Source organism: Dicentrarchus labrax, unplaced genomic scaffold, assembly GCF_905237075.1.
Source record: "Dicentrarchus labrax unplaced genomic scaffold, dlabrax2021, whole genome shotgun sequence".
NCBI classification, from domain to species: Eukaryota; Metazoa; Chordata; class Actinopteri; family Moronidae; genus Dicentrarchus; species Dicentrarchus labrax.
The window spans coordinates 13,946,647-13,973,536 of record NW_026136717.1 but is presented as its reverse complement, the minus strand read 5'-3'; the positions used below and the strand labels follow the sequence as shown (position 1 = coordinate 13,973,536).

At 36.8% G+C, this 26,890-nt stretch overlaps 4 protein-coding genes across 14 annotated transcripts in view; 3 read left to right on the top strand and 1 right to left on the bottom strand.

The window, feature by feature from the left end:
* LOC127379544 (involucrin-like) overlaps window positions 1-2,109 on the top strand; it is a 77,445-nt gene extending 75,336 nt beyond the window's left edge. For all 7 annotated transcript variants that reach the window (XM_051429285.1, XM_051429288.1, XM_051429284.1 and 4 more), the window contains 3 exons: window positions 39-581; window positions 685-1,095; window positions 1,196-2,109. In XM_051429285.1, the coding sequence (XP_051285245.1) occupies window positions 39-581; window positions 685-1,095; window positions 1,196-1,482 (1,241 nt within the window). In that variant the 3' untranslated portion in view covers window positions 1,483-2,109. The remainder of the gene's footprint in view (window positions 1-38; window positions 582-684; window positions 1,096-1,195) is intronic.
* Window positions 2,110-2,362: 253 nt separating this feature from the next.
* On the bottom strand, window positions 2,363-6,098 carry LOC127379557 (uncharacterized). Of its 2 annotated transcripts, none has more exons than XM_051429311.1 (5): window positions 5,949-6,098; window positions 4,701-4,818; window positions 4,378-4,481; window positions 3,435-3,605; window positions 2,363-3,345 (listed from the first exon to the last, which is right to left on the bottom strand). In XM_051429311.1, the coding sequence occupies exons 2-5, from the start codon at window positions 4,795-4,797 to the stop codon at window positions 2,890-2,892; spliced, it is 828 nt and encodes a 275-aa protein (XP_051285271.1). In that variant the 5' UTR covers window positions 4,798-4,818; window positions 5,949-6,098; the 3' UTR covers window positions 2,363-2,889. The 2 variants fall into 2 exon arrangements, with proteins under 2 accessions (XP_051285271.1, XP_051285272.1); XM_051429312.1 differs by having other exon boundaries at window positions 4,701-4,807; window positions 5,949-6,093.
* On the top strand, window positions 6,063-12,603 carry LOC127379551 (ubiquitin carboxyl-terminal hydrolase 47-like). 2 transcript variants are annotated; one of them, XM_051429301.1, is made up of 11 exons: window positions 6,063-6,207; window positions 7,378-7,506; window positions 7,595-7,691; window positions 8,365-8,477; window positions 8,604-8,674; window positions 9,971-10,096; window positions 10,188-10,283; window positions 10,435-10,563; window positions 10,658-10,786; window positions 10,899-10,971; window positions 11,650-12,603. In XM_051429301.1, the coding sequence occupies exons 2-11, from the start codon at window positions 7,449-7,451 to the stop codon at window positions 12,360-12,362; spliced, it is 1,605 nt and encodes a 534-aa protein (XP_051285261.1). In that variant the 5' UTR covers window positions 6,063-6,207; window positions 7,378-7,448; the 3' UTR covers window positions 12,363-12,603. The 2 variants fall into 2 exon arrangements, with proteins under 2 accessions (XP_051285261.1, XP_051285262.1); XM_051429302.1 differs by having other exon boundaries at window positions 7,595-7,695.
* Window positions 12,604-17,567: 4,964 nt separating this feature from the next.
* LOC127379659 (C-type mannose receptor 2) lies at window positions 17,568-25,622 on the top strand. Of its 3 annotated transcripts, none has more exons than XM_051429553.1 (5): window positions 17,568-17,645; window positions 18,192-18,575; window positions 18,676-19,038; window positions 19,181-19,266; window positions 20,190-22,771. In XM_051429553.1, the coding sequence occupies exons 1-5, from the start codon at window positions 17,603-17,605 to the stop codon at window positions 20,301-20,303; spliced, it is 990 nt and encodes a 329-aa protein (XP_051285513.1). In that variant the 5' UTR covers window positions 17,568-17,602; the 3' UTR covers window positions 20,304-22,771. The 3 variants fall into 3 exon arrangements, with proteins under 3 accessions (XP_051285513.1, XP_051285510.1, XP_051285512.1); XM_051429550.1 differs by lacking the exons at window positions 18,192-18,575; window positions 18,676-19,038; window positions 19,181-19,266; window positions 20,190-22,771 and adding exons at window positions 23,692-24,075; window positions 24,166-24,528; window positions 24,673-24,764; window positions 25,326-25,622 and having other exon boundaries at window positions 17,594-17,645; XM_051429552.1 differs by lacking the exons at window positions 17,568-17,645; window positions 18,192-18,575; window positions 18,676-19,038; window positions 19,181-19,266; window positions 20,190-22,771 and adding exons at window positions 23,253-23,322; window positions 23,692-24,075; window positions 24,166-24,528; window positions 24,673-24,764; window positions 25,326-25,622.
* The last annotated feature ends 1,268 nt before the right edge of the window (window positions 25,623-26,890 follow it).

Genomic DNA, 26,890 nt, shown 5'->3' with positions numbered 1-26,890 from the left:
ACTGAATATTTGACTTTATTTCTACTTCAAATCCACAGAGTGTCAGAAACCTGCTGAAACCAGTTCAGAAGATCTGATTGACGAGGTGAAAGAAGAACAGGGTAAAAATATTGGTCTGGAAGGACAGAAAGGAGAGGAAGTTGAAAACAAACATGTCAGCCAAAGAGACACTGGTGATGAAGAAAACAAACAGATGGGACATAGTGAAGAAGATGATGGACAGATCAGAAAATATCAGGAGAAATATACACTCAGTCTTCAGGCTAGAGGAGAGGAAGGTTATGAAGAAAGTGTAAAGAAAGACACAGAAACAAGTCATGTCAGACAAATGAACACTGATGAGGACTTTGAAAACCAGAGTAAATTGATAAACAGTGGAGATAAAGAAGTACAGCGAAACAATTTTAGAAATGAAGACAGTACACATTCCAGCAGCACAGAAGAAAACACAAATGAGAAGTCTGAAGAGTTGAAGGAAACTAAAGTAGATGATGCTCCTGTAAATGTTGAAGAACAGTTGAAATACTCTAGTGAACAACATCTGGATGAAGAGACAAAGACAGAGCAACAGAAACAAACAGGTAATAAGAAGAACATGTGGCCTAATATTTTGTTCTTAATGATATTGACACTGATACAGATGATTACTGAAGAGTTTACTTCATTTCTACTTCAAATCCACAGAGTGTCAGAAACCTGCTGAAACCAGTTCAGAAGATCTGACAGACGAGGTGAAAGAAGAACAGGGTGGAGATATTGGTCTGGAAGGACAGAAAGGAGAGGAAGTTGAAAACAAACATATCAGCCAAAGAGACACTGGTGATGAAGAAAACACACAAATGGGACATAGTGAAGAAGATAAGGGAAAGATAAGGAAAGATCAGGAGAAAGATGCACTCAGTCTTCAGGCTAGAGGAGAGGAGGGTGATGAAGAAAGTGTAAAGAAATACACATCAGAACACACAAATGAGAAGTCTGAAGAGTTGAAGGAAACTAAAGTAGATGATGCTCCTGTAAATGTTGGAGAACAGTTGAAATACTCCAGTGACCAACGTCTGGATGAAGAGACAAAGACAGAGAAGCAGAAACAAACAGGTAATAAGAACATGTGGCCTAATATTTTGTTCTTACTGATATTGACTCTGATACAGATGATTACTGAATATTTTACTTTATTTCTACTTCAAATCCACAGAGTGTCAGAAACCTGCTGAAACCAGTTCAGAAGATCTGATTGACGAGGTGAAAGAAGAACAGGGTGAAAATATTGGTCTGGAAGGACAGAAAGGAGAGGAAATTGAAAACAAACATATCAGCCAAAGAGACACTGGTGATGAAGAAAACAAACAGATGGGACATAGTGAAGAAGACGAGGGACAGATGAGAAAAGATCAGGAGAAAGATACACTCAGTCTTCAGGCTAGAGGAGAGGAGGGTGATGAAGAAAGTGTAAAGAAGGACACATCAGTAATAATGAGTTAAAACTTCAAAACTGTTAGATATGACACTTAAATTGCTTTATTTCAGTCAAACAAAGTAATTTTTGTTTTGCATTAGTTTGATTGTTTATTGAATTAAATATCAGAGTACAATATAAAAGCAATATGCCACATATAATACAATTCTGTACAATACAATTACATGTCTGTCTGAAGATATTAATTCCTGGTTTACCTTTCCACCAGGGGAGATTATTTTTATGTGATGATTCTCAGCCATGTTCTGGAATTATATATTTTTTTCTGTGATTTCTTCATGATTTTATTGACATTTGTTCACAATAATGATAACAATTAATGTTATTTAAAGCCCCCATGGTATAATGTTTGGTAGGATCTATTGGCAGAAATTGAATATAATATGCAAAGGTATGTTTTTATTAGTGTATAATCACCTGAATACGGGAATTGTTGTGTTTTTAAATCAAATATTACACACTGGTCCTTTAACTGTCCTTATGGGCTGTGTCTCACCCTCTGCTGCAGCTCCACCTACTGTTCCAAACTAACTAACATTGCTTCTTCGTCTACATCCCATTGGGAGGGATGCCACATAGTTTGAAAACCTCTGGTGTAATCTATATGGGTTTGTAACTGCAACCCATTAATGTTATCAACAACCTGCTATCAGAGTAATCAAGATGGAAATGATGATTGACCATCATGTGACACAATACATACACTTCTGTATGAAGTGTTACATTTAAAAATAAAAAACTCACAAAATGGTATCATATAAGTAAACATCGTCAATTACATAGGAAATCAGTTTGATCCTGATGACAGTTTCTCCTTTTAAAGACACTAATACACATAATGTTTGAATGAACTTGTAAATATAAACCTAAATAAGAAACAAAAACTTTGATAATAACTTTATTTCTAACATTTTAAATGTTCTTCTTTCAACTACATTTTTTGTGCTTATAAAACTGAATAAGTGGAATCAGATTATTTGGGGAATAACAGTAAAAACTTTCTCTTTGTAAATATAAAGAAAGAAAGGAACAATTTAAAAAGCATACATTTCAATATTCCTGTGATGAGTAATATAAGGTTTCTAAATAGATTCTGAAATATAAATTAACATTTTTAAGGATATTTAAATGTATAGCTATATAATCTAACATTATCAGTAACTCAATACATAGTGATTGATTCACAGCACAATAAAACACCAAACCCTTGTTGTCATGTGCAATTTAAGGTCTGGCCAGAAGGAGGTAGCATACATCCACAAGTAAAAGAGAAGATACATGTCCACAACATGTGTATTAATCACATTTTGCATTTGTCAACAATTGTTAAGAGTTTACAGGGTAATGTAACATTGAAACATTTAAACAGCCACGGTTGAATTGTTGATTGAGAACAGATGTATCAATGTTTTTCATTTTCTCTGCCACACAGGGATAGAGGTCTGTCTAGGAGCCACACCACTAGGACAGATTTTATATGGTGAACTGGTTTTGCAACATTCACGCTTTAGTTTCAGGCAGACAAAGCAGAACTCCACCTGGCAGCGAGGACATCTGATATTTTTGCAGTATTCTTGACTATGTTCCACCCTCATGCCGCATGTAGGACAGGCTCGGACAGAGGGGCAGGCTGTGACCCCCTCCACCTCGGGCAGACTGATGAGCTTACACGTCTGCAGAAGTTGCAGGTCCTTGTTGATGCAACCGTCATTATTGCAGCGGTCAGATCGAGGGCCTGCACCTTTCCACTGCTTCTGACACTGCCAACAGAACTGGTAGGTCTTGTTCTGGTCTGCTGTACATATGGTGCACTTGACACAAAGGTTGGAGAGATCCTTCCTCTCCACACTCGTTCTGCACTGTGGGCACTGATGTGGAAAAAAAGTGCAAGAAAATATTGGAAACGAACAAAGTATTTGAAAATCAATGCACTTGATTTTGCTTTAAATCCACTCACTGGTTGAACTTCACAGTATTCTGCAGCAGCAAGCCGGGCTATGGTCTCTTCAAAGTACTGCATCTCCTCAACAGACAAATCAGCCAGTCTGCGCACCTCTTGGTACGACCACTGTCTATTGCACAGTTTGGTACCCTCAACCACTGCACAGCATCTGAATTTGTAATTACCCTTAAAAGAACAAAGAGAAAAAGTTAGAATTATAGAAGATAAGTAAAGACTCACTGCTGGGTTTCAATAAGAAGGTTAGAAAAAGAAAATCTGAAATAGTGAAGTACATTTGTGAGTGTTGGACTGAGGACAGGTGTATACCAACAATAAAAATGAAGGAATATCAAAACAGCAGGACTCTGAATAATATATATATATATATATTAAATATATAAGGAGCTTCAATAAATATGTTTAGTTTTTAACCTGTAGGTAAAAACATCTTTTTAAGATGCCCCCATTTTATTTAAATTAGTAATCTTAAAGGTCTAGTGTGTGGGGTTTAGTGGCATCTAGCAGTAGCTTTGAAATGTGCAAAAAACATGAACGGCCCCATCTACAGCCAATTTTTGGTTTGTCTGTTCTGGGCTACTGTAGAAACATGGCGGTTCAACATGGTGGCCTCCATGGAAGGCGATCCACAGCATCTGTAGCTATAAAAACAATTAGACACTAATGAAATAATAAAGTTATGCACATATTTCTTTTTTGCCTACATGTTCCTACACTGGACCTTTAAATGTTCAGTTGTCTGTTTCAGACTCACACAAATTGCATTTGCCAGTAGGTGACAGAGTAAAAAGAAGAACACTAGTTGCAGTTCTGAGTCTTGCCAGTGAAATAATACCAGTAAACAGACTTTTACACCACTATTGTCGTCACTGTTGACACAATTTGATCAGATGGGTTTAAATTTAAGGGCATAAAATACTGTTTTCAAGACATGAGATACCTCATCCAGCTGGCTGCGACACCACCGTGTTAGAGAGTCAGGAGTGACAGCGTGGCCGCAGGACATCTCTGCTCTGAGACAGTCTTCATCATCATCATCTGAACCTGAGGTACACAACAATACGTATATTAGCTGCACTATGTGGGGAATTACAGAGCCTTCGGTAACACTGAATTAGAATAAAATTTAGCAGCTTGTGAAAAGAATATGAAACAGACAATGATACTTTAAAAGTTTGATCGTCTGTAGTAATGCATGTCAGCAATAAAATGAAAACCTCAGAAGCTGTCCACATGCTCAGTGAGACAGGAAATGAATCTTACACAGTGGATCCAAGTCGTCCCTCCTCTTGACAAACTTCAGGGTGGCATCCAGGGGATCATATTTCTTCTGCACCTGTTCCTGTCCCCGAATGCTCATTTTGATTCTCCTGAGAGATCACTGACAAATGTGATTTCAGTTAATACTGTATGCATTTACAGACTTAATATCTTGAATATCTGAGATAGGTGTTTTCATTCAGGCCTGTAAGAAGCAGGTCAATGACACATTCTGAGCCTTAATAATATAAAAATATATGAAATATATGTTCATAGTGTAACATAAAAAATTTAATATTAATGGATTTGTAACTTTGTCTAACTTCAGTTTGGAGTCATGTAAATACAGTTCTCACAATTTGGAGGCGATGAGTTATGTAAACAGGAAGCATAATGCTGCCAGGAAGACAGTCAGTTATTTGTGGGCTACAACTTGACTCCGGTTTACTTTAAGCTCACATTTGTTGACATTTCGGCAAACTGGCGCCTTTAAAAAAATGTGCCGAATTACCCAACGGCAGTTCCTGTTTTAAATGTACTCATGAGTGTACAGACAACTATCACTGGATCACTTTGATGCTGAAGAAAACTTAAAAATGTGGTTATTGTTAGGCAAGTTCTGCAGTTAAAATGGGCATGATTTTTAAGGTAATGGTAAGGTAAGGTTTCTTCGGGAGGTGTAAACCACACTGAATAAATCATGCCTCTGTGTTCAGATTTATTATTTATATATTTTTTTACAGAGTTATTAGTTGAACAACAAAGTATTGGAGAAAATATTGTTGACATGACAAACATCACCTGACATATTAAATCAACGTGACTGAGCTGATATGAATAAATATGACTCATTGAACTGCCACTCAGAGATTTTTCAGCTGGTTCAGGCGGACCATGGATGCATTTACAGTCAAACACAGTAGGAGAAACACCTGGTTGTGCTCAAAACATTTTCATTTTGCACTCATATCAGTAGACTAATAAAGAATAAAATCAATAAAGAGACTGATAAGTCAGCGTGACTCTTAACCAAGGAAAAGGCACAATCAAGTATTCATTTGAAGAAGTTAAAACCACTGAATATGTTACTGCTTATAGTTGTGTGAGCTCAATCTGTAAAGGCTTATCTCTCACTTCATAAATATTCATTTAGGAGCAAAAATATCACCTACTGAAAAACAAAAACAAAGCCTCCATCAGTCTTTAAACTGGCACATTAAACATAGGTTTATAAGAGGAAGTTAGTCTTACCTTAAGGTGCCACTCTCTTTAGTTTGAAAGAGTTTCAGTTTATTCTAGAGCTCAAACCGGAAGCACTACAGCCAGACCTGAAACTGCGCAACTCTGGAGCATTATCTTCCCAAATTCACTCTCCAGGGTCTGTATGTGGGCTCACTTCAGCTGTTTGTGTCTGTCCGTCGCGGTATCTTCCTCCTTCAGGACAAAGTCAGAGAAATCGAAAGTGAAAGCAGTTTGCAGGAGTCGGTCGTATAACCAGATAGGCTGCACGGTGAGTACCGTCGTGTTTTACCCTCCCATTTTACCACATACACAAACAAATAGTCACCTCGTGTTGTCGGACTTTATGAGTTATAGCCTACGTGTGTCCACCACGTTACAGTGGATTCATTGTTGTCTTATTGTAGCTACGTTTGTCCCTTTTTGCAACCTGTTTCGGAGACGCTGTGTAATGGAGGACTGAGGAGCTGCGTGGGTTTCCAAAACACCCAAACACAGCAGCTGCGTTCACTGGTTACTTCTTGTGTTTAACTCACTGCTGACTGCAAATCCTCAAGGTTTCATCCTGTTGTTGTCATGCAAAATTATGAATCGATCTGCGCTCTTATTGGGATTTACAACTACAATACCACTGTATAAAAACACACTAGTGCAAGTAAAAGCCCTGCATTTGAAATTAAGTAGTCTAGATCTCAACTCAACTTTATTTATTTAACACAAAGTGTTTCACAGAGAGGAAACAGAACAAAAGAGAGGATATTAGCAGCAAAATGTACTTAAAGCATCAAAAGCAAAAGTACTTGTGCAGTGGAAAGCCCCTGTCACAGTGTGGTGTTTTTGGATTATTATCACCACTTTAATGTAAAAGGTATACATACTGAGGTAATTTAACTATTTCATACACTGTAAGCTAAAGCTGTCAGATAAATGTAGTGGAGTGGAAAGTGGGATAATTTCCCAGCTGTCAGAAACATTTGTACAAGTACCTCAAAAGGAAATACAGGATTCAAGCAAATGTACTTAGTTACTTTCCACCACTGCTTTAAAGGTAGGATTCTGCATGCAGATTGTATTAATGGAGTATTTCGATGTATTTTAAGCCTGTCTTGATTTTACACTCACCAAACACGTTCTGTAGAAGCCTACGAAGAATCAACTACATGCAGATCAATGTGGAAAATATAATTTTTAGTCCACATTTAAGTTGTGCTATTATAATATTGCTGGTATTATAAATGTATACTTTTTAACAGCCAATTAGAGTTAACTGCCATAAAACACTCTCTCTACAATTCTAACAAAAGTGAACAAAACAATATCAAATATATATATTATATATATATATAACACTGTCCTCTGGCTGATAATATTCATTGTAATATATTGCAATATTTAACCTGCTTGCTGTCTCTTAACTTCTCTGTCTAATGTGCTTCAACAGGCTGAATCCATACATCCAAAAAACCTTCAGTGATCCAAAAATGTCAACACTCTCATTCAAAAGACGTCAGTATGAATCATGAGCTTATAGAAATGTTCAGAAAGAAACTAGACAGCTTCACCATCTCAGGTAAGTGACATTAAATCACACTACTTAAGCCTGTGGCTCATATATTTCCGAGTTTTAAGATCATTTTATGTCACTGTTGTGTCTTTAGACTACCATGGCCTGCACAGTCCAGGTCTCACATGCTATTTGAACTGCGTGCTTCAGGTGCTTTTCATGACCGAAGACTTCCGGGAGGCAGTGAAACAGTGGGTAACCTCAGCTTTATTTGGGTTATATTTTACAAATTAAAACCAAAAACATTTTTCTTTAGGTCTTTACAGTTTATTAAAGGAATATTCTTTGGAAAATTCACTTAATCACTTTCTTGCCGAGAGTTATGTGAGAAGATCGATACTGCTGTCATGTCTGTACACTAAATACGTAGCTGCCGCTTGTAAGCTTATCTTAGCATACACACTGGATGCAGGGGGTACCTCTATCCTCACTGGGTCCAAAGGTAACAGAATACGCCAGCACCTCTAAAGCTCACTAATGAACCAAAAACAAAGTGTAAAAGAAACATGTTATGGTGTTACAGGCGGTAACTGTATGTGCCACAGTTTCTTGGCCGGAACCAGTTACCAGGTAAGCAGTGGAGAGTCCAGGAAGTTACTGGTCCCAGCAAAGAAATAGTCCAGCACATAATCCTCTGTAAAATACAGTTGCCACTTTACACTAGTCTGAAAAAAAGAAGATATAGTTTGTGTTAATTGTTGAGCTTTGGAGGTTGTGGTGAGTGGTGGTGGTAGTGCTGATTGCCCCTGTTTCCACTCTTTATTCGAAGCTAAGCTAACCAGCTGTTGGGTCATCAGGCAAACTTAATAATTTGTGCTTCACCAGCTACATGTTTAATAACATATACTTCTCCTCTGTCCGCAGATGCAGAAAAGATTCGACAACCATTGACCCATATCTGGAAAGACTGTTTTCTGATTTACAGAAAAGTGTTGCCAAAACAGATGAAGTCACAAAAAAACTGGGCATAACGAATGGTAAGTTTCTGTCTGAAAAAGCTTGAGTGTTAAAGTCCTGCACACTCGTGAGCCTGGTACCGACTCAGAGTGACTGCATACGCTACTAATGACATTATCTTACAGTGAAAAACCTCTTACTTTCAGTATACGAGCAACGAGATGCTGCTGAGTATTTTGAGAAGATCCTGTGTATGACCAGTCCGGAGGCTGCCAGGGTAAGGACAAATGTATTTATTTATTTATCGGGGAGAGTGCACATTAATGCACATTTACTTCTAGACACATTAATGTGAATGTTTTAGGGTTAACGGATAATTTGACACCGCTAAAAACTAAAACTGACAAATGGTAAAAAGTGTGAACTTGCAAAGAAAATAAAAGAAAAAAATTGAGGTAATATATCACAAAACTTTGTTCTAACGAGCTTAAACCAACGATACAATCAGACAAGTATAAAACCCAATAAATAAGTTCCACATTAAAGAAACGATGTATTGTCATATCTTGTATAATTGGGATAATTTTCCTTAAACATGGAAAAAAATTATTCAAATCTTAACTTTAGTAACAAATGGACACTTACTTTGGGCTGGAAAGGTGGCTTTAAAAGATTTGTGGCTTGCTCCTTCACAGAGAATATTAGCTGTTGTCAGCTTGGACTCACACTTTGACCCACAGTCACAGCATATTGTCCATAAAAGACTCGTCACACGTTTCCTGGTGCATCTACTTCCCTGTTGTTGACCGGTATAGTCAGTATGGTCCAAATACTCACAGTTCCTTAACAACATGGTTTCTGTATCCTGCTGTAATGCCTCTTTACAGCTCTGAAGCTCTGTAGAAATTAATGCATTTAGTGATGTATTGGCAAAGCAAGGGTGATTATTACTCATGCCTTCATGTTTAATCGGCATTTTACACTTATTTTGTAGTAAGTGGAGCTATATCTTTTATTTATTTATATTTCATATAGCTGCAGCTAATGATATTCTCTCCAAACTCAAAAGTGGCACCTTCGTGTTTCATTTTGTCTGAACCATCCAGACTTCATTATATTCTGTTTACTGCAATTTAAGACAAAGAAAAGCAGCAAAATCATCACACTTGAGAAGCTGAGACTATGAAAGGTTTCGGCCTTTTAGCTTGAATATTGACTTGAATAACCAAAATAATCGCTGATGAATGTTTTGATAATTGACTCATCAACTATATACTGTATGTAGCCTGCTTATACAGTTGGATAGTTCATTTATTTTTCTTTCTTTATATGTTTTTTTATGTAGAATATCAATTTGTAAAGTAACAGGGGAATAAAAAGTACAATATTTCTGGATCGTAGGAGTAGTAGTTCAATACTTGAGTAAATGTAAGGATCAACAGATTAGAGATGGTACAGGAGGAGAGTATTTAACACAAATAAAACATTTTCTGTGGAATAGTCCTTTAACAGCCTTTTTTAACTACCAGGCCACACAGCAAATATTGAACCTCTGATGTACCTTGATGTCTAGATGTTCAAGGGGGAACTGAACCACCGGACCAGTTGCCTCAAATGCATGGAGAGGATCGATTCCAGGAGCTTTTTTTGGATTCTGCCACTTGCGCTGGAAGATTCATGTCATCAGACCTACAGCGTGGTACTGTGTCTTACTTTAAGAATAATCATTGTGTGTTTTTCAAAACTACATAAGAAAAGAACATGCAAGAATAAATACATCATGTTTACAGGAGAGAGGGTTGAAGGCTTTCTTCAACCGAGAAAACGTTGCTGGGGACAACAAGATGTACTGCGACCGCTGCAATAAAAAGCAAGATGCAAACTTTGTGAGTTTTTCCTTTTTTCATTTGCCATCCAAACTTTTACATAAGTTCTCATAAGTCTACTGTAGATAACAGTGTATATACAAGACATATGCGTGTACATGCTTATGATAGGTGACTTTGTTCATGCAGCTGTTTTCATTCTTTGATCTAGGGATGTAAGATGACACAGAATCCAGACGTTTTGACCCTCCTTCTGAAGAGATTCAGGTTTGACTACAAGCGCGGGTGTTACGTCAAGCTTCACTGCAAAGTGGACATCCCCCAAACTTTAAACATAGAGGTATGTTTATATGTACTTACGTAATTCAGCGTCAAATTGTTTTTATTTAATATTTCTCAGAGGTGATGACTCTGTTCTATTTCCCTCTCTACAGAATTGTGAATATGACCTCTACGCTTTAGTGAACCACTTTGGTAGTCTAACAGGAGGTCATTACATTGCACAAATCAAATCTTTCGAGACTCAGGTGTGGTATAACTTCAATGACGGCGTTGTGAAGAGAGTAAGGAGGCTCCTTTTACCATACGCAGTCCAATTTTAGATATTCTCACGCAGTTTAACACTCAACAATGTGAATTTTAACACATGATCATGTATTGTTTTTAATCATACAGATGAAACCACTATTTGTGGCTGGAGACAAGCCTTTGAGGTCTTCTACAGCTTACCTCCTCATGTACAGGAAGGGTAAGTTTGCAAATGTACAACATTTACGTACTGCCCTGTTTTCAGTTTTATTTAAATAAATGTTTTTACCTTATTTAAAAAGTTCCACCTGGAAAGGCCCTGAAGACAAAACTGCTTAACTATCGCTTGCTCAAATTGAAGGTGGACAACAAACCAAGGCTTCGTTTCCCAAAAGCATCTTGAGGCTAAGATGATTACAACAATTTTCCTAACAAAGAGGTTTTTCCCAAATGCATCCTTACTAAAGCTGCTCTTAGAAATGATGGTACTTGATGAACTTCCTCCAATCAGATTAACAAACACTATATAACGTAGTCAAAATCCTACAGTGACTTTCTTTGCTCTTCTCAAATCAAGAAGTTCTGATATAACTGATGCTAGCAGCAGCTACACTAACCTCTTTAGCAGCATCTCACACACACACACACACACACACACACACACACACACACACACCTAGTGCTCAGCTACAGCCGTAGCTCATGTCGCAGCCACCAGTGCTTCCTCAAAGGATGCTAATGAGTGTAAACCACTGGGGTTTGGACACAAGTGCTGAAGCCTGGTGAAGATTCTTACGTGATCTTGTGAATTTGTGGCCTTGTGAGGCAGATGGACTCTCTGTAGCCTTCTGCTGTTTGTGTTTTTCACTAATTAATTCCTTTCTTTTTCTCGTCAAAGTGAGAAGAAATCTTGAAAAAGCTGACGAAGACCTGGAAGCTCACTGTGCACATTCGTATGTCGAGGCCGAAGGAAGACATGCCGCAGCGGGTGGAGAAACTTCTAAACCAAGTTTGCAAACACAAAAGTCAAATTTTGCAAAGTTACAGAACGATGCAGGGCAAAAATGTCATGAGCCTGACAGACGACAGCTTGATACAAACTCAAAGGAGCACAACTGTCCTCTTAACACTGGAGGGAGCTTCACAGTACATGTGAGAGAACACCATTTGGAGCAAAACTATGAATTTTTAAAGAAAAGATTAAAGGCGAATGAGACTATCCAGGAAACAAAGAACAAAAGTTTTACAAAGACTAGAACAAAAACTATTAGTAGGACTGATAATCATACGAAAAATAGAGTCAAATCCACAGAAACAGAGGCCGTAACAGAGTTCAGAATGGAAAGAAAGAGCAAACTGGGAAGAGAGGCTGGTGTCAGTGAAAATGTGCATCCTTCTGATGTAAAGTCAGTTTTCTTCAATGGCTACCCTTCTTCTTCACCAAGCCCAAACAGAAAATCCAACAGTTCAAGGAGAGATAAAAAGGAAACCCAGCATCCAGACAGCAGCTGTGAACTGGACACAACACAAACTGTGACAAAGGGAGCAGAAACTGCAAGTCCTACAAAGAAAAGAAGAGCACAGGAAGTCAAAAGAAATCCATGGAAGTGATGACATAATCAGGATGATATCTGTATCTAAATATGATAAGTGTTTTTTTTTTTTTGTCTCTTGAATGGCTTTTTTATTGTTTTTTTATCTTTTATTTTTTAAATGTGATAAAAATAGTGTAATTCTTCACACACTGTTTGCCGTTGTATCCTGTGCTGCTCTCAACTCTGATAAAGAGGAAGATAAACTGACTGTGATCAGCCATTTTTTGTTGTGATTAAATTTAATGTTTGGTATTGCAGGTGGATAAATTAATTTTTCTTATGGAACCTTTCTTGCCATAAATTAAAAAACATTAGCCCAACACATGATACATTTCTGTAATACTGAAGATTTGAAGATGAGTGAAGGTTTTATCATATTCCAAGGAAATGTGGCATACCCTTTTGCCTAAACTGACCCAAAACTTTTTGTAACATTTGGGTGATTGGGACAGGAATTATCATTAATATAGGCTAGTGTAAGCATATATAGCTCACAATTTAATTCCTATTGTGATGTAATTTCACCTGCACTTCTTGTTCATAATTATGAATTAAGATGTGTTTCTGACTTGAGATCTAAAAAGCCTTGCACAACTCACACAGTATAAAGATGCCTGACTGAAGGAGAAGACAAAGTCTATGTTGGAAACCTCGGGTCTTTTTTTTTGGATATTAAACCACATTTCCCAGTATTAAAACTTGTCATCATTACACAGTGTTATTTGGGGATTGGCCTATAGAGGGCGCCACAGCTCTTCCAGGGCCAAAGCTGACGGTATCAGGTGTTGTTCAGTTTAAAGGTCATACAGCTTTGCACAACACTTCTATATCTATCTGGCCTAATATTTGTAGCTACAGAAATAAAATTAGAGTAATTAAATGACAATTGATACTGTTCGTGAGGTCAAACAATACTAAAAGTTTATAAGTAATAATTAAAGAAAGATACAAGTTTTCTTTTGAATAAAAGGTTGGTGTACGTTTCTTTAATTCGAAGGTTGAAAGTGAAAGTATAGTTTTCCAGCTCGTCCGTGTCCTTAAACTGTTTTGCGATCCTCACCAAGTGAACAGCGCGACATCAACTACAGACAAACACAAAATGGTTGTGCAGGTCATCGTTCATGGGCCAAAAATGGAGAAGAAGACCATCGACCTGTGTGACACTGAGGAACAGCTGAAGAGCATCACGGTGCTCCAGCTGAAGGAGAAAATAAAGTCTGTTTTTAGTGTCGACTCAGGTAGAATCACTTTTGGAAATATCATCTACACATGTTCACGATTGAAATAACTACTTTACACTTACAGGTTATACTGCTGGAATCGTTCATTTAAAATGTTAAATTGTATTCTTTATCTATCTATTAAACCCAAATTCCGTGTGAGTCGGTGAGTTTTACCTGTAGATGGTTGCCAATGCTCATATACGGCCATGTAGCTAGTGAGACTGCAGCTCCATAAAGGGAGAATTACTGTAACATTACTTTTTAATAAGTAATAATTGTTTCATTTGGGATTTAGTTTGGAGACATGTTTTCCCTGGTTTTGACTCTCTCTGTGTGTGTGTGGGGGGGGGATACACAGACTTTAGACTGGTCTACAGACACGAGGCTCTGGACGATGACTCCGCTCTCCTGTCTGAATATGGAATCCGACCCTGGTCAGCCATTCATACGATAATGAAATTACCAGGAGGAGGCTATGATCCGGGAAAGGGAGACGGTGGAATGGGTGACAAGGACAAAAACCGAAGTATGGAGAAGCTCTCTTTGTTTTAAAACTCTGGATATATCTGTTGCCCACTAGGACACAGTTTAATAACACACCAGAGCTGCACTTCAGCTGCCCGAGTCCCTTAACAGTGAGCTCAAGTGCCTCTCTGGTGGGATTATACTGTAGAAAGAAACCCCTAATCTAACCATGTGTATGGAAGCAGCACTTGATGTGACTTTACTGTCAGAAGAATCCCACAGTGCTTCCTGAGCATTCATTCAGAGTATCTGCCAGTCCAAACCTTGTAATTTCTGACCCTTTTAAACCCCATTCCCACTCTTCTTTTTGGAGTAATAATTGAATTTGAATTGTACTGTTATGTGCTGTGTGTGTTGTTTGACATTTCAGTATTCACAGTAAAGACAGGACACAGACAGTTATATCTGTATGCATTTATGAGACTTTCCAGGCCTTTGTATTAAACTGAAACATTTTATTGGCTCCTGTAACATCTTAACTCACATATAAATTCATTCACGTCATTATGTCTGCAGATCAAAGGGTCTATTGTTTGAATCCTTAAATTTAAAGGTATAGTTCAAAAGATGTATTTCTGTTAACTTTAACAGCTTGACTTTTTTTTCCTTTTCTTTTATATTAAACCTCTTTTCCAGTATTGTCATCATTGTTCAGTGTTGACCTATAGAGGGCGCTACAGCTCTTCCTGTGCCAAAATTGACTATCACATTTTGTTCAGTCTATAAAGGTCACACAGGTTTGCACTTCTATACCTATGTTAATAAATTATATTACTAATATTAATATTATCTTGCTGTTATTTAACTCATGTAATCACATACATGCACCTGTTTGGATCAGATGTCCCATATAATTACATAATGTTCTGGATTTTTTCCCCCATTCCTCACCTGTCTTTCATCAAGAAATTAAATGAGGTGCTCAGTGTCCCTATTAGCTGTTTTATGCTTTTTAATTTTTTAGATTTCTTTTTAGGTATGTTAGGTTTTCAACATAAATGTAAAAGTTTAATTATATGTAATCATGTGTAACAGTTCGTGTAAAGTGTGACCCAGTGTTTTGATGTTGGTTGAGTTTTAGATTTGAATGAAATTTGAATGATGTGGTCAGTGGATGAATTTACCTATAGTGAGAAGAGAGTGGAGCAACGTTTTCACACATAAATAAGGTCCTTTCTATGCTGATGTAATAGTTTGTGGCACCCTGGATATTTAGGTGGTTCGTGTTATGCCCAGAATTATTATTTTTCTAGTTTGTGATGTTGGTCAGTCCGCTATAATAACCTGTAATAAGTTTTTGATTGTCATCATTTAAAATGATTTTTGTCACTTTACCAGCAATAAAAAACTCATCTGATCTCACCTAAAACATAGGGTGGCTTTGTTTATCAGTGAGTGGTGCTGTATCTGTGCATAGCAAATTACCCTGTACTCATATGAGGCTGTACTTTTGATGTTTTACAACTGAGGTTGAAATCAACTGATGCCTGAATGGAAGTTGTCTTCACTCATTGTGAGAAACTAATTAATTATAGTTTTCAAATTTCATGAAGCACAGGTTTCTCACCCTGTGTGGAACCCGTTTCTGCCTTTGCAGGACAAAATGTTTTGTATGGCTGCATGTCATCCTCTCCTCTTCCTTACTCCCACTCTTTGTGTAATAGGGAATATTAATTCATCATAACTTAATTTCTTTTTCTACTGTCATAAGTAGGTGGACATTTCATCTAAAACCACTTTCTACTGAAGACATAGGCCCAATGAAAGCTGTTGATAGGGACCTGTGGTGGACAAATTAATCTTTGGCATTAGTTGTTTCTTGTAACTTATTCCAACATGAACACAGATACCAGATACCATTTTGAGAAAAAGAAGAAGTAAATAAGTACATTCATCCACACTGTAGTTAAGTTTGAGGTCATTGTACTTGACTTGAGTAATTTAATTTTCTGCTTGGTGAAGAAAAAAAATAACATTTTACTGATCCCTGGAAGGAAATTAACAAGTTGCATATGAATTAATTAAAATTAGCCCCAACTTCACCAGCTACAACATTAACATGTACACATTACTGTATTAACAACTTAAATCTCAAAAGTAGTTTTTTTAAAGCAGAATATTACTTATAAATTTATGTTTTTACACTGTGATATTGATGTTACTGTAAAATATCTGAGTACTTTGTCCACTAATGGAAGTAGGTTAAAAGCAGAACTACTACTACAACAAACTGCTTGGTGTCTCTCCTCATTCTGTGTCTAAGCACTAATGAGAAAATGCTGGATATTCTGAAAAAGGTGAGACTCAAAAATCCCCTGAGACAGCAACTCATTCATACAGCCAGGAAAAATGTACAGTAGTTTGCATAACTCATTTGATTTACTATGTGTTTTCCCTCTACGGAGTTTGATAGCATCTAAAAACCCTGTGACTGTAAAAACCACATTTCTACAGAAAGCCCCAATAGAGTAGAATGCAAAGCAGTCAATGGATACATATACATTAATAATGTAAAACTAAACCCTTAGTGAATGACACAGTCACAGAATGATTGCTACATCAGGATCACCAAATAATACGTCTGAAATTTGTCTGGTGAAAAAAGTTAATTTGTAACCTAAAGCTGATTTATGTCAAGATCCAAAGAAGACCGATGGGAAAGTCTTCCACAAGGAGGGGAAAAATTCAGAAGAAAGTACAAACACTGGGCTCAGAAGCTAAAATCTACCTGTGCTCCAGTTATGTGACACCAATAGTGAAAGTGCAACAGTATAATCAAATATATTTGATGCAGATTTCATGATAATCAAAAATATTTGATTGTACTGTCAAACTGAAAGCTAATTCTGTGGTCACTCCTGGTGTGGTGGCTAGGTGGAATTTCTTGCTTTTTGTTTTTGTTTATTTTTTTGGTTTTATGAAGTGAACAGATTACACCACGGTCTCGGTAATAGATTTATATGTACAGATAGATACATTTATGACACTCAAGCTTAGTTTCACAAAGGTGTGTCACATGACTTCTAATCAAGAGTTCTGCTGTAGAAGGTTTTGTAGTCTATAAAGTACCAGTTATTTTCAAATAAAAGGGGTAAACATTTAAAGATAAGGTTATTAATTATTTTGCATGATCCATATTATCCGACGTCAAACATTCATCAGTTTATGAAGTATGATATTGTTACATATCAACCCAACAGTATGAACAGCTGTTAAAATGCGCTCCACTTAAATGGTAGTGAATCAAGTATGGTAATGGTAAAATTCCAATAATAAATCAACACTTTGGATGGGATCATTTTGCATTATGAGTACTTTTACTTTTGATACTTTAAGTGCAATTTCTAGTATTTATACATTGTGGTATTCGTATTTTTAGAGTACTTCAACCACCACTGACTATGATGGAAACAACTGATAACGGCCACCTAATAGGCGGGTAACATTCAAAACAGGTGAAAGTGGAGCTGGTGTTGATTTTCCCTGGATCGACACACTACAGAGCAACATGACGATGGAAAAGATCTTACTGAGTGTCTTGTATCTCTCAGGTCAGTCAATTCTTTGATATGTCCGATGCCTATTATTGTATAAGCCTACTATGTATTATGAATATGAAAGTTTAAATTGAGTTTCTATGAATTGAATTGAAAATCAGTGGGTTTGAAGGGGGTTCTAATTGCCTTTCATTGTAACTAAGCTTGAATATTTTTTTAAGTTTAAGTTTGAATGGGATTTAAAAGTTGAATATTATCTAAAATGTCTGAAACATTAACGTTTGACAGTTTGATTGAGTTTCTAGCTCAAATGGTGAATAAGTAGTTAAGAGCTGAAAATACATAAAGAAATATGAAAATTAGTCAATTTTGAACATTTCGTCCATTTGTTTTAATGAAGTAAAAGCATGGGAATTGTTTTATATGTATATTTAAATATATATATATACATTTTTGTATAGGCATTAATAGGTATCAATGAGAAAATTATTAGCCAGCATGTTCTTTATTTCTATCTTGAAAAAATTTGTTAAATGCCAAAAAAAACTATTTAGATGGCATCAAAGTTGATAAAAAGCCAATCCACCGTTCTGCTCACAGGCTGGAACATCTTCCCCTCATGCCTTCTCCATCAGTACCACTTTGTTGTTGATCCTATGAATTGGACCGATGCTCAGAGCTACTGCAGAGATACATATACGGACCTGGCCACCATTGAAAACACTGAAGAAATTAACCAACTTATCAACACAGTTTCATCTGATGGTCACGACTCTGATGTCTGGATCGGCCTGTACAGTAAAATCAACTGGAGGTGGTCAGACGGCTACAGAGGGAGTGGAGCTCAATATAAGAACTGGGACAACTATAAAGACAATGAACCAGACTTTCACTCAGCTAGTCAGTTCTGTGTGTCCGTTGGAGGTGATGGAGGGTGGTGGGATGATCAGTGCTCTAGGGAACATCCATTTATCTGTTACAGAGGTAAGGATACAGCATATTTTGATCATCTGGTAAAAAGTAATTTCAACATTCTGTGTGTGAACTCAACAATTTACTCATTTTTATAAAACTCTAACTGCAGGAACACAGCTGGATCCTGAATTTGTTTATGTGAATGAAAAAATGAATTGGTCCAATGCTCAGACGCACTGCAGGGAGAACTTCACAGACCTGGTCACTGTGAGGAACAACACTGAGAACCAGAAGATCCAGAGCTTGTTGCCATTTTCGAATGAAAACTTGGCATGGATTGGTTTGTTCAGAGATCCTAACATGTATTGGTCTGATGGGAGTCGTTCCTCATTCAGATACTGGCGCGGAGGCTTTAACTCAGTTATCTCGATGACGGTCGTATGTGGTGCTGCCGCTTTGCAGAGTTCAGGACAATGGAGATTTTTACCTTGTGGAACTAAATTACCATTTGTCTGCTACAGCACTCCACGTGGTGAGTGGTTCACTTCAGTTGAAGAGAGAGAATACTGCATTACATATCTGATGTTAGACTGTACTCAAACATGCTGCTCATTTACATGTATGAGTTTGGTGTCACAATAATAATGTTTTTCTTGTCTGTGTCTAAATACCAGTCATGAGGCAGGTAGTAAAGCTGAAGATAGAGGACTCCTCTGTGGATCTGAACGACCCTGCTGTGAAAGCTGATATCTTGAAAAAGGTGAGACTCCAAAATCCCCCCTGCAACAAAAATGCATTCATACACCCAGGACAGATTTAAAGAATTTTCCATTTCTTTACTTATTTGACTTGATCTGTGTCTAGTCACGGCAGAATTTGATAGCATATAAAAACCCAATCCATTGGCGAAGATTTGATAGTGCCAAAAAAAAAGAACTAATCTCTCAATTTATTTTAGCAGTTTAGTTTTACGTATTGAATTAATCATAATCAACTGATTTCACAATTTTGTTTGCATTGGGTACAACTATTTTTGAAAATAACAAAAAATTACTTTTTCATTAATCACATTATTATCAGAGGTATTATGTAACATACCTAAGCAGCAAAAACACAATCAAGACATACTGCTTAAAAGAAAGTGCAGTAATTCAAAAAATTTTTGAGTTTTTTGAAGGTTAAAAAGGGGAACAACTGTGCAGCCCGACCCCATTACATTTATTTTGTCAGACTAAACAAACAGGATAAACATGTTAATAATGTGTTATATACATTAGATATGAGGTTAATTTACTTTCAGGAAAGCCAGCCTAACTGCTTCCCCATCTTTCCCGGCTGACTAGTTACTGGCGCAAGCCAGTTATGAAAAATAACTTTAAAGTTTTTTTTTTTTTTTTTTTTTTTTTTTTTTTTTTTTTTAAAAAAAAAAAAAAAAAAAAATTTAATAAAAAAAAAAAAATAAAAAAAAAAAAAAAAAATAAAAGAAGAGTAGTTTTTTTTTTCTCCCCCTGTTTCTCAGTGCCCCGGCTGGATTTTCCCGGCGTCAGTATCTGTAAATCCTGTATTGTAGACAATTTCAGGACAATATAGGGAATTAAATCAAAGGTAATCTTGATCCAGAAGAGTTATTGACAAAAAAAGTGTATTAATGATTCAAAAATGGCCGCCATTTGTGTTTCCCAGTTCCAGGACAAGCTGAAGGAGAAAGGAGTGAATGGAGTCACCCTGAAGTGGAGAGAGCAGCCTGATGGGAAAGTCTTCCACAAGGAGAAACAAAGAAAGAAAACTGAGCTCTGAAATTGAAATCAAACTGCACCTGTGTTTATCTGTAATCCATGGTGAATGTTTATTCTATATAATACATACAGTACACTATTATCACTGTACTGAAGGCTTAACCAGAACCCTGAATACAACATGTAGACTGTCATAGAAGAGTTTTTCCCTTATTATCAATAGTGTGTGAAGTGTGTTTATTTTATTTATGGCTTTGGCTTCAAGTTTACAGTTTATGTAACAGTCTGATGAAACCATATTTACACATTTAACAAGCCAAACCCAATACAAGACTAGAAGGATGTGCAAGAGGTGGGATCATAGTGAGTAATAAATGATGGTGTGACAGTGCAACACTGCCCTCTTGTGATCACATCTGTACATTATTGCCTTTGAAGAGCATCAAGGCTGTATTTGCTTTGATCCGATTTATCCAGTCAGGTTGTGGTTCATCTGTTCCACCTCACTGCTCCAACTTCAGACTTCAACTCATCCCCAGTGCAAACTAATGGGTGAAGGTGAAGTCATCACAATTTGTAACATCCATGTTTTTATACAGTCTATGTGGGGTCAGTTAGGGTGAATTTGGGTGATTTGGGATACGTATACATTTATGATGAATAACATGTTAAAATTATCTTAGATACTAAAATAGCCCTGCAAGTCTCAAGATAATGGCTATTATTTTTTCTTATGTGATGGCTATATGCTAAATTGAGTTGTGCATTCATGTATATAGGCAGTTTATATTGTCATATCGTTTTTACAGTTTAACAAAAAGGGAATGATATGAACTAAAATCTCTCTCTTCTCTGGTTTACTAGGTCTCTATTTCAAGAATTTAATAGCTATCTGCTAAGCTAACCTGTACAAAGCCAGAGCAGAATATGGGGAAACCAATGTAGTTCTTTTAGTCATATACCTCATCACACCTTATGTCCTCTCTTGCAATAAGCCTGGGACGAATATTGTTGCATGTCTGATGCATCGCTGGTGATCTTCTGCTAAGAAGAAAGAAGAAATCTGATCATGTGGCTGTTTGTCTGAAATGTATAATGTGGAGACTGCTTTTATGTATTATTGATTATGTATATGCACAGGAGTAAATGACCTCTCCTGTCCCTTACTCCCACCCTATGTGTAATGATGAATTATATTAGTTAATCATAGCACATATTGTTTCCTTCATTTCTTTTTCTAATTCTCATTAATAGTTGGGTGTTTCTAACATCTGATCCAGGTTCTCTGTGAACAGGTTTTATTGGAATTACTTTCTCCTGAAGACATAGTCCCAATGAAAACCGCTAACAGTGAATTTCCTAGAAATTGGGGATCCCGTCTCTGGAAGCAAAAAAAAGAACCTAAATGCACCAAAAATAGTAATTATACTCACCTCCAATGTAGGGTGGAGGCATTTCTGTGTTGACATTTTATTGTTACTTATTAGCCAACATGTACACAGATAGCAATATATAATTTAACAAGCTGATATTGGCCATAAATCAGTCGAGGTTTGATAAAAGAAAGTGAGTCAGTACATTTACTTAAATACTGTACTTAAGAAATATTTTGCATTGATTATTAATTCCATTTTCTTTTATACTTCAACTCCACCACATTTATTTGATAACTTTAGTTCCCAGTTACTTTGCAGATTCAGAGTAGTAATACAAAATGAAATTCACAAATCATAACCTATTGGTGAAGAAAGATTAAGGCTTTACTGATCCCCAGAGGGAAATGTATATAAACTAATTAAAATTAGCCCCACCTTTACCAGCAGCAACATTAAAGTGATGTACACATGAATGCATTAACACCTTTAACCTGATAATTAATTAGACTTTATTTTACTTATATAAGTATATTTTGGTGCCAAAGTTTGAATGCAAGAGTAGTAGTAGTAACAAGTATTTCTACACTTATTGGTGTTACTGTAAAATATCTGAGAACTTTGTCCACTAATGGAAGTGCAGAACTAATACCACAACAAATTCATGTTTGGTTTTTCTCCTGGCAGGGAGAAAAGCTGAGGATAAAGGACTCTTGTTTGCTTATTTAATCTGCTCTGTGTTTTGCTACCACCATAAAACTAAATTCCAGGTTTAATAATGTACTCATCTCAATCTTACAAAAAAAACCTGAAACAGTTACTTAACTTAAAGGTTTTTATGATTAAATTTGACTACAATTTGTGTTCCAGGGCAGATGAGGGAGAAAGGAGTAAATGGAGTCACCTCTGAGAGAGAGAGAGAGAGAAAGAGAGAGAGAGAGAGAACAAATAAAACTGTTCTAAAATTTAACTCCGTCCGTACGTCTGTTTATCTTAAATCCATGGTGAATGTGCAGTGAATGCTAACCTACATAGCTTTCCTCTGCATCTGTGTTTGTTTGTGCAAATGAGACTGTTTTCTCCAGACAGTCCTCGCCTTGGTGACAGGCAGATTGGGATATAAATTAATAAACTACCTGACAAAGGTTACACAAAGGTTTTGTGGCTGGGTAGAATTTTTCTGTTTTTGTTTTTTAGACTTTGTGAGACGAACAGACCAAGATTTTATTAATACAGACAGTGTCCAATAATTTAAAATCAAGAGTTCTGCTACTGTATGAAGTTTTGCTTTCCAGACAACAGTTTAAATGAAAGGAGAAGCATGTTTAAAATGAAAATGTTGCTACCATAAGAGAAAGCCATGACCATGGTCCTGAAGACGGATTTCTAATGTCATCTTTTTCTCCCAGTGCTGCTCTTATATCATATATTATTTTCTATACTATACACGACTCGATTTCATACTATGATGTAGCCTTTATACACTATAGAGTCACCTTTATGATCAGCGTGACAAGTACCAAAGTTGAGTCATCTGCCAGTGACAATGAAGAGGAGCTGATGTTGACTTACCTACATTTGCCTAATGATGTCAGTAATGTCAGTGTAATCTTCTTTTGCTGCTGTAGACTGACACACAACACTGTCACAGTCTACAGAGCAGCACGATGATGGACAGGATATTGCTGGGTGTCTTGTATCTCTCAGGTCAGTTAATTCTTCAATATTTTTGATGTCTTATTGTTTATTACTGTATAATACGCTACTGCTAAGATAATAAATGTAAAACATATTTATTTTTGTGCTGGGAAGAAGAAAGAAAGACGTGTTCATGTAAAAATACTCCATTACAAGTACAGAAGAATCTTCAACAAAATGCACTATTGGTCAGCTACTATTGGGCCTCATCCTATCTGTGATTTGGAATATTAAACGTTTTTAAAGGCATTTTTAGAGTCATAAAAGATGATCAAGATTCAAAAGGCCACTGAGAAATTGAAGCGATCTGTAATGTTAATAGACAGACTCAGACTGTGGATACAAAATTAACAAGTGAAGCACTTGTTCCACTCACAGGCTGGAACATCATCCCCTCATGCCTTCTCCATCAGTACCACTTTGTTGTTGATCCTATGAATTGGACCGAAGCTCAGAGCTACTGCAGAGATACATACACGGACCTGGCCACCATTGAAAACACTGAAGAAATGAACCAACTTATCAACACAGTCTCATCTGCTGGTCACAGATCTGAGGTCTGGATCGGCCTGTACAGTAAAATCGACTGGAGGTGGTCAGACAGCTACAGAGGGAGTGGAGCTCAATATAAGAACTGGGACAACTATAATGACAATGAACCAGACTTTGGCTCAGCTAATCAGTTCTGTGTGTGCTTTGGCGGTGATGGAGGGTGGTGGGATGATCAGTGCTCTATTGAATATCCATTTATCTGTTACAGAGGTAAGGATACAGCATATTTTGATCATCTGGTAAAAAGTAATTTCAACATTCTGTGTGTGAACTCAACAATTTCCCATTTTCTAACTCCAGGAACACAGCTGGATCCTGAATTTGTTTTTGTGAATAAAAAAATGAATTGGTCCAATGCTCAGAGGCACTGCAGGGAGACCTTCACAGACCTGGTCACTGTGAGGAACAACACTGAGAACCAGAAGATCCAGAGCTTGTTGCCATTTTCGAGTGGAAACTGGGTATGGATTGGTTTCTTCAGAGATCCTAACATGTACTGGTCTGATGGGAGTCGTTCCTCATTCAGATACTGGCGTGGAGGCGTTAACTCCATTGCCTCGATGAGTGTCGTATGTGGTGCTGCCACTTTGCAGAGCTCAGGACAATGGAGATTTTTACCCTGTGGAACTAAATTACCATTTGTCTGCTACAGCGCTCCACCTGGTGAGTGGTTTACTTCAGTGGAAGAGAGAGAATACTGCATTACATATCTGATGTTAAACTGTACTCAAACATGGTGCTCATTTACATGTATGAGTTTGGTGTCACATCAGTAATTCTGCAGCATGTTTTTCTTCTGTGTCTAAGCACCACTAATGAGGCAGGTAGTAAAGCTGAAGATAGAGGACTCCTCTGTGGATCTGAACGACCCTGCTGTGAAAGCTGATATCCTGAAAAAGGTGAGACTCCAAAATCCCCCTTGCAACACTAATGCATTGATACACCCAGGACAGATTTAAAGTTGTTATAAAGAAGTTTTCTTTGCTTATTCAATTTGCTTTATGTATGTCGATGATAGCGTCTTGTGGTGGCTGTGTAAAAACCAAACTTCTGCAGCAACAGAAGCCTCAACAGTGTAGAAAGAAAAGCATCCAATGATTTGATTAAAACTAATAAATGGTTAGTTACTATAATTTTCTCATATCAAAATGACAAATAATCACTCCAGACATGGATGGAATTATATGGTTGTATGTGTTTTCTCGAGATCTGAAAAACAACATTCCTGATTTGTTTTGATAACAAACCCTAACCCTAACCTTAGTGGTCTTGTGATCACACTGCTATCACAGAACAAATTTCAGGTTCACCAAATAAGAAGACAGAAGTCTATCTTATGCTCATAAAGCAGTTTATTTGTAACGTAAAGCTTTTTATGTCAAGACAAAAAGAAAACTTTGTGTTGGTGACAAAAAAAGTGTATTAATGTTTCAAAAATGGCTGCCATTTGTGTTTCCCAGTTCCAGGACAAGTTGAAGGAGAAGAGAGTGAATGGAGTCACCCTGAAGTGGAGAGAGCAGCCTGATGGGAAAGTCTTCCACAAGGAGAAACAAAGAAAGAAGACTGAGCTCTGAAATTGAAATCAAACTGCACTTGTGTTTATCTGTAATCTATGGTGAATGTTTATTCTATATAATACATACAGTACACTATTATCACTGTACTGAAGGCTTAACCAGAACCCTGAATACATCCTGTAGGCTGTCATAGAAGAGTTTTGTCCCTCATTATCAATATTACTGTGTGAAGTGTGTCAATGAAACTGTATTTCTTCAAAATAAAACATGTACATGAGGTATGACTTTGGCTTTAAGTTCACAGTTTGTGCAACAGTCTGATAAAAATCATATTTACACATTTAACAAACTAAACCTTCATACAGGACTGAGGATACCAACAGGTGGGATCATAGTAAACGATGAATGATGAGGCGTAAGCACATACTTCAGACTGCACATAATCTGAGCTCTTTCAGTACCTGTGTGTGAGAATTAAAGTGCAACATGGCCCTCACTGCTTATATACATACATATATGGTAAATATAGCAAATAAGAACAATAGAGGAAATAAATGACAATTACAGCATTTTATAATTGCTATCCACATTTCTCTTTAAGAGTTCACTTTTCTTTTTTTTTTTTCATCATGTTTGATCCGTCCCTGTCCATCTTCTGCTGTCCAGACATCTGTTCATGTGGCTGCTTGTCAGAAATTTATAATGTGTATATAAAATTATGTATTGGTGTTCATATATATGCATAGAGGCAATAACCCCAGTCTAAATGTACAAAAGTAATGACAGTAGACAGCAACAAAGCCTGTCTTCATCTAAGATTGTTCTTTTGATGTTTACAGTTTATGTTAAAATCATCTGGCACCTGAATGAAAGTTGTCTTCATTCAGTGTGTGTAACTAAATTAAGGATTGTTTCAAATGTCATGAACCTTAGTCTTTATTTTCTGGTTTCTCGCCCTGTATCGAACTTCAGCATTCTTGGTTTTTGTTTGTGAAGCAGAGATGGATCTCATCACATTATCTGCCTTCTACATTTGCATAACAAATACAATATATTTGCATGACTGCATATCAGCTTCTCCTGACTCCCACACTGTATATATATATACATATATAGTATGTATATAATGATACATTTTACAAATTTAAATTTGAAGCGATTGGTAAAGAACATTTTTTTACTTCTTGATACCGAGAAGAAAATTCCAAAGCTGTTTATAAATTCATTCAAATTAACCCCTAGCTACAACTCTAAGGTGATGTACACATTAATGCATTAACAACTATAACTTAATAATACTACTACTACTTGAAGGAATATTTGGTGGTAACTCATGCTTGGTTTCTCTCCTCATTCTGTGTCTAAGCACCAGTAATGAGGCAGGGAGTAAAGCTAAAGATAGAGGACTCCTCTGTGGATCTGAACGACCCTGCTGTGAAAGCTGATATTCTGACTTTAAAATCCACCCTGAGACTGTAATCCATTTATACACCCAGGACAGACAGTTG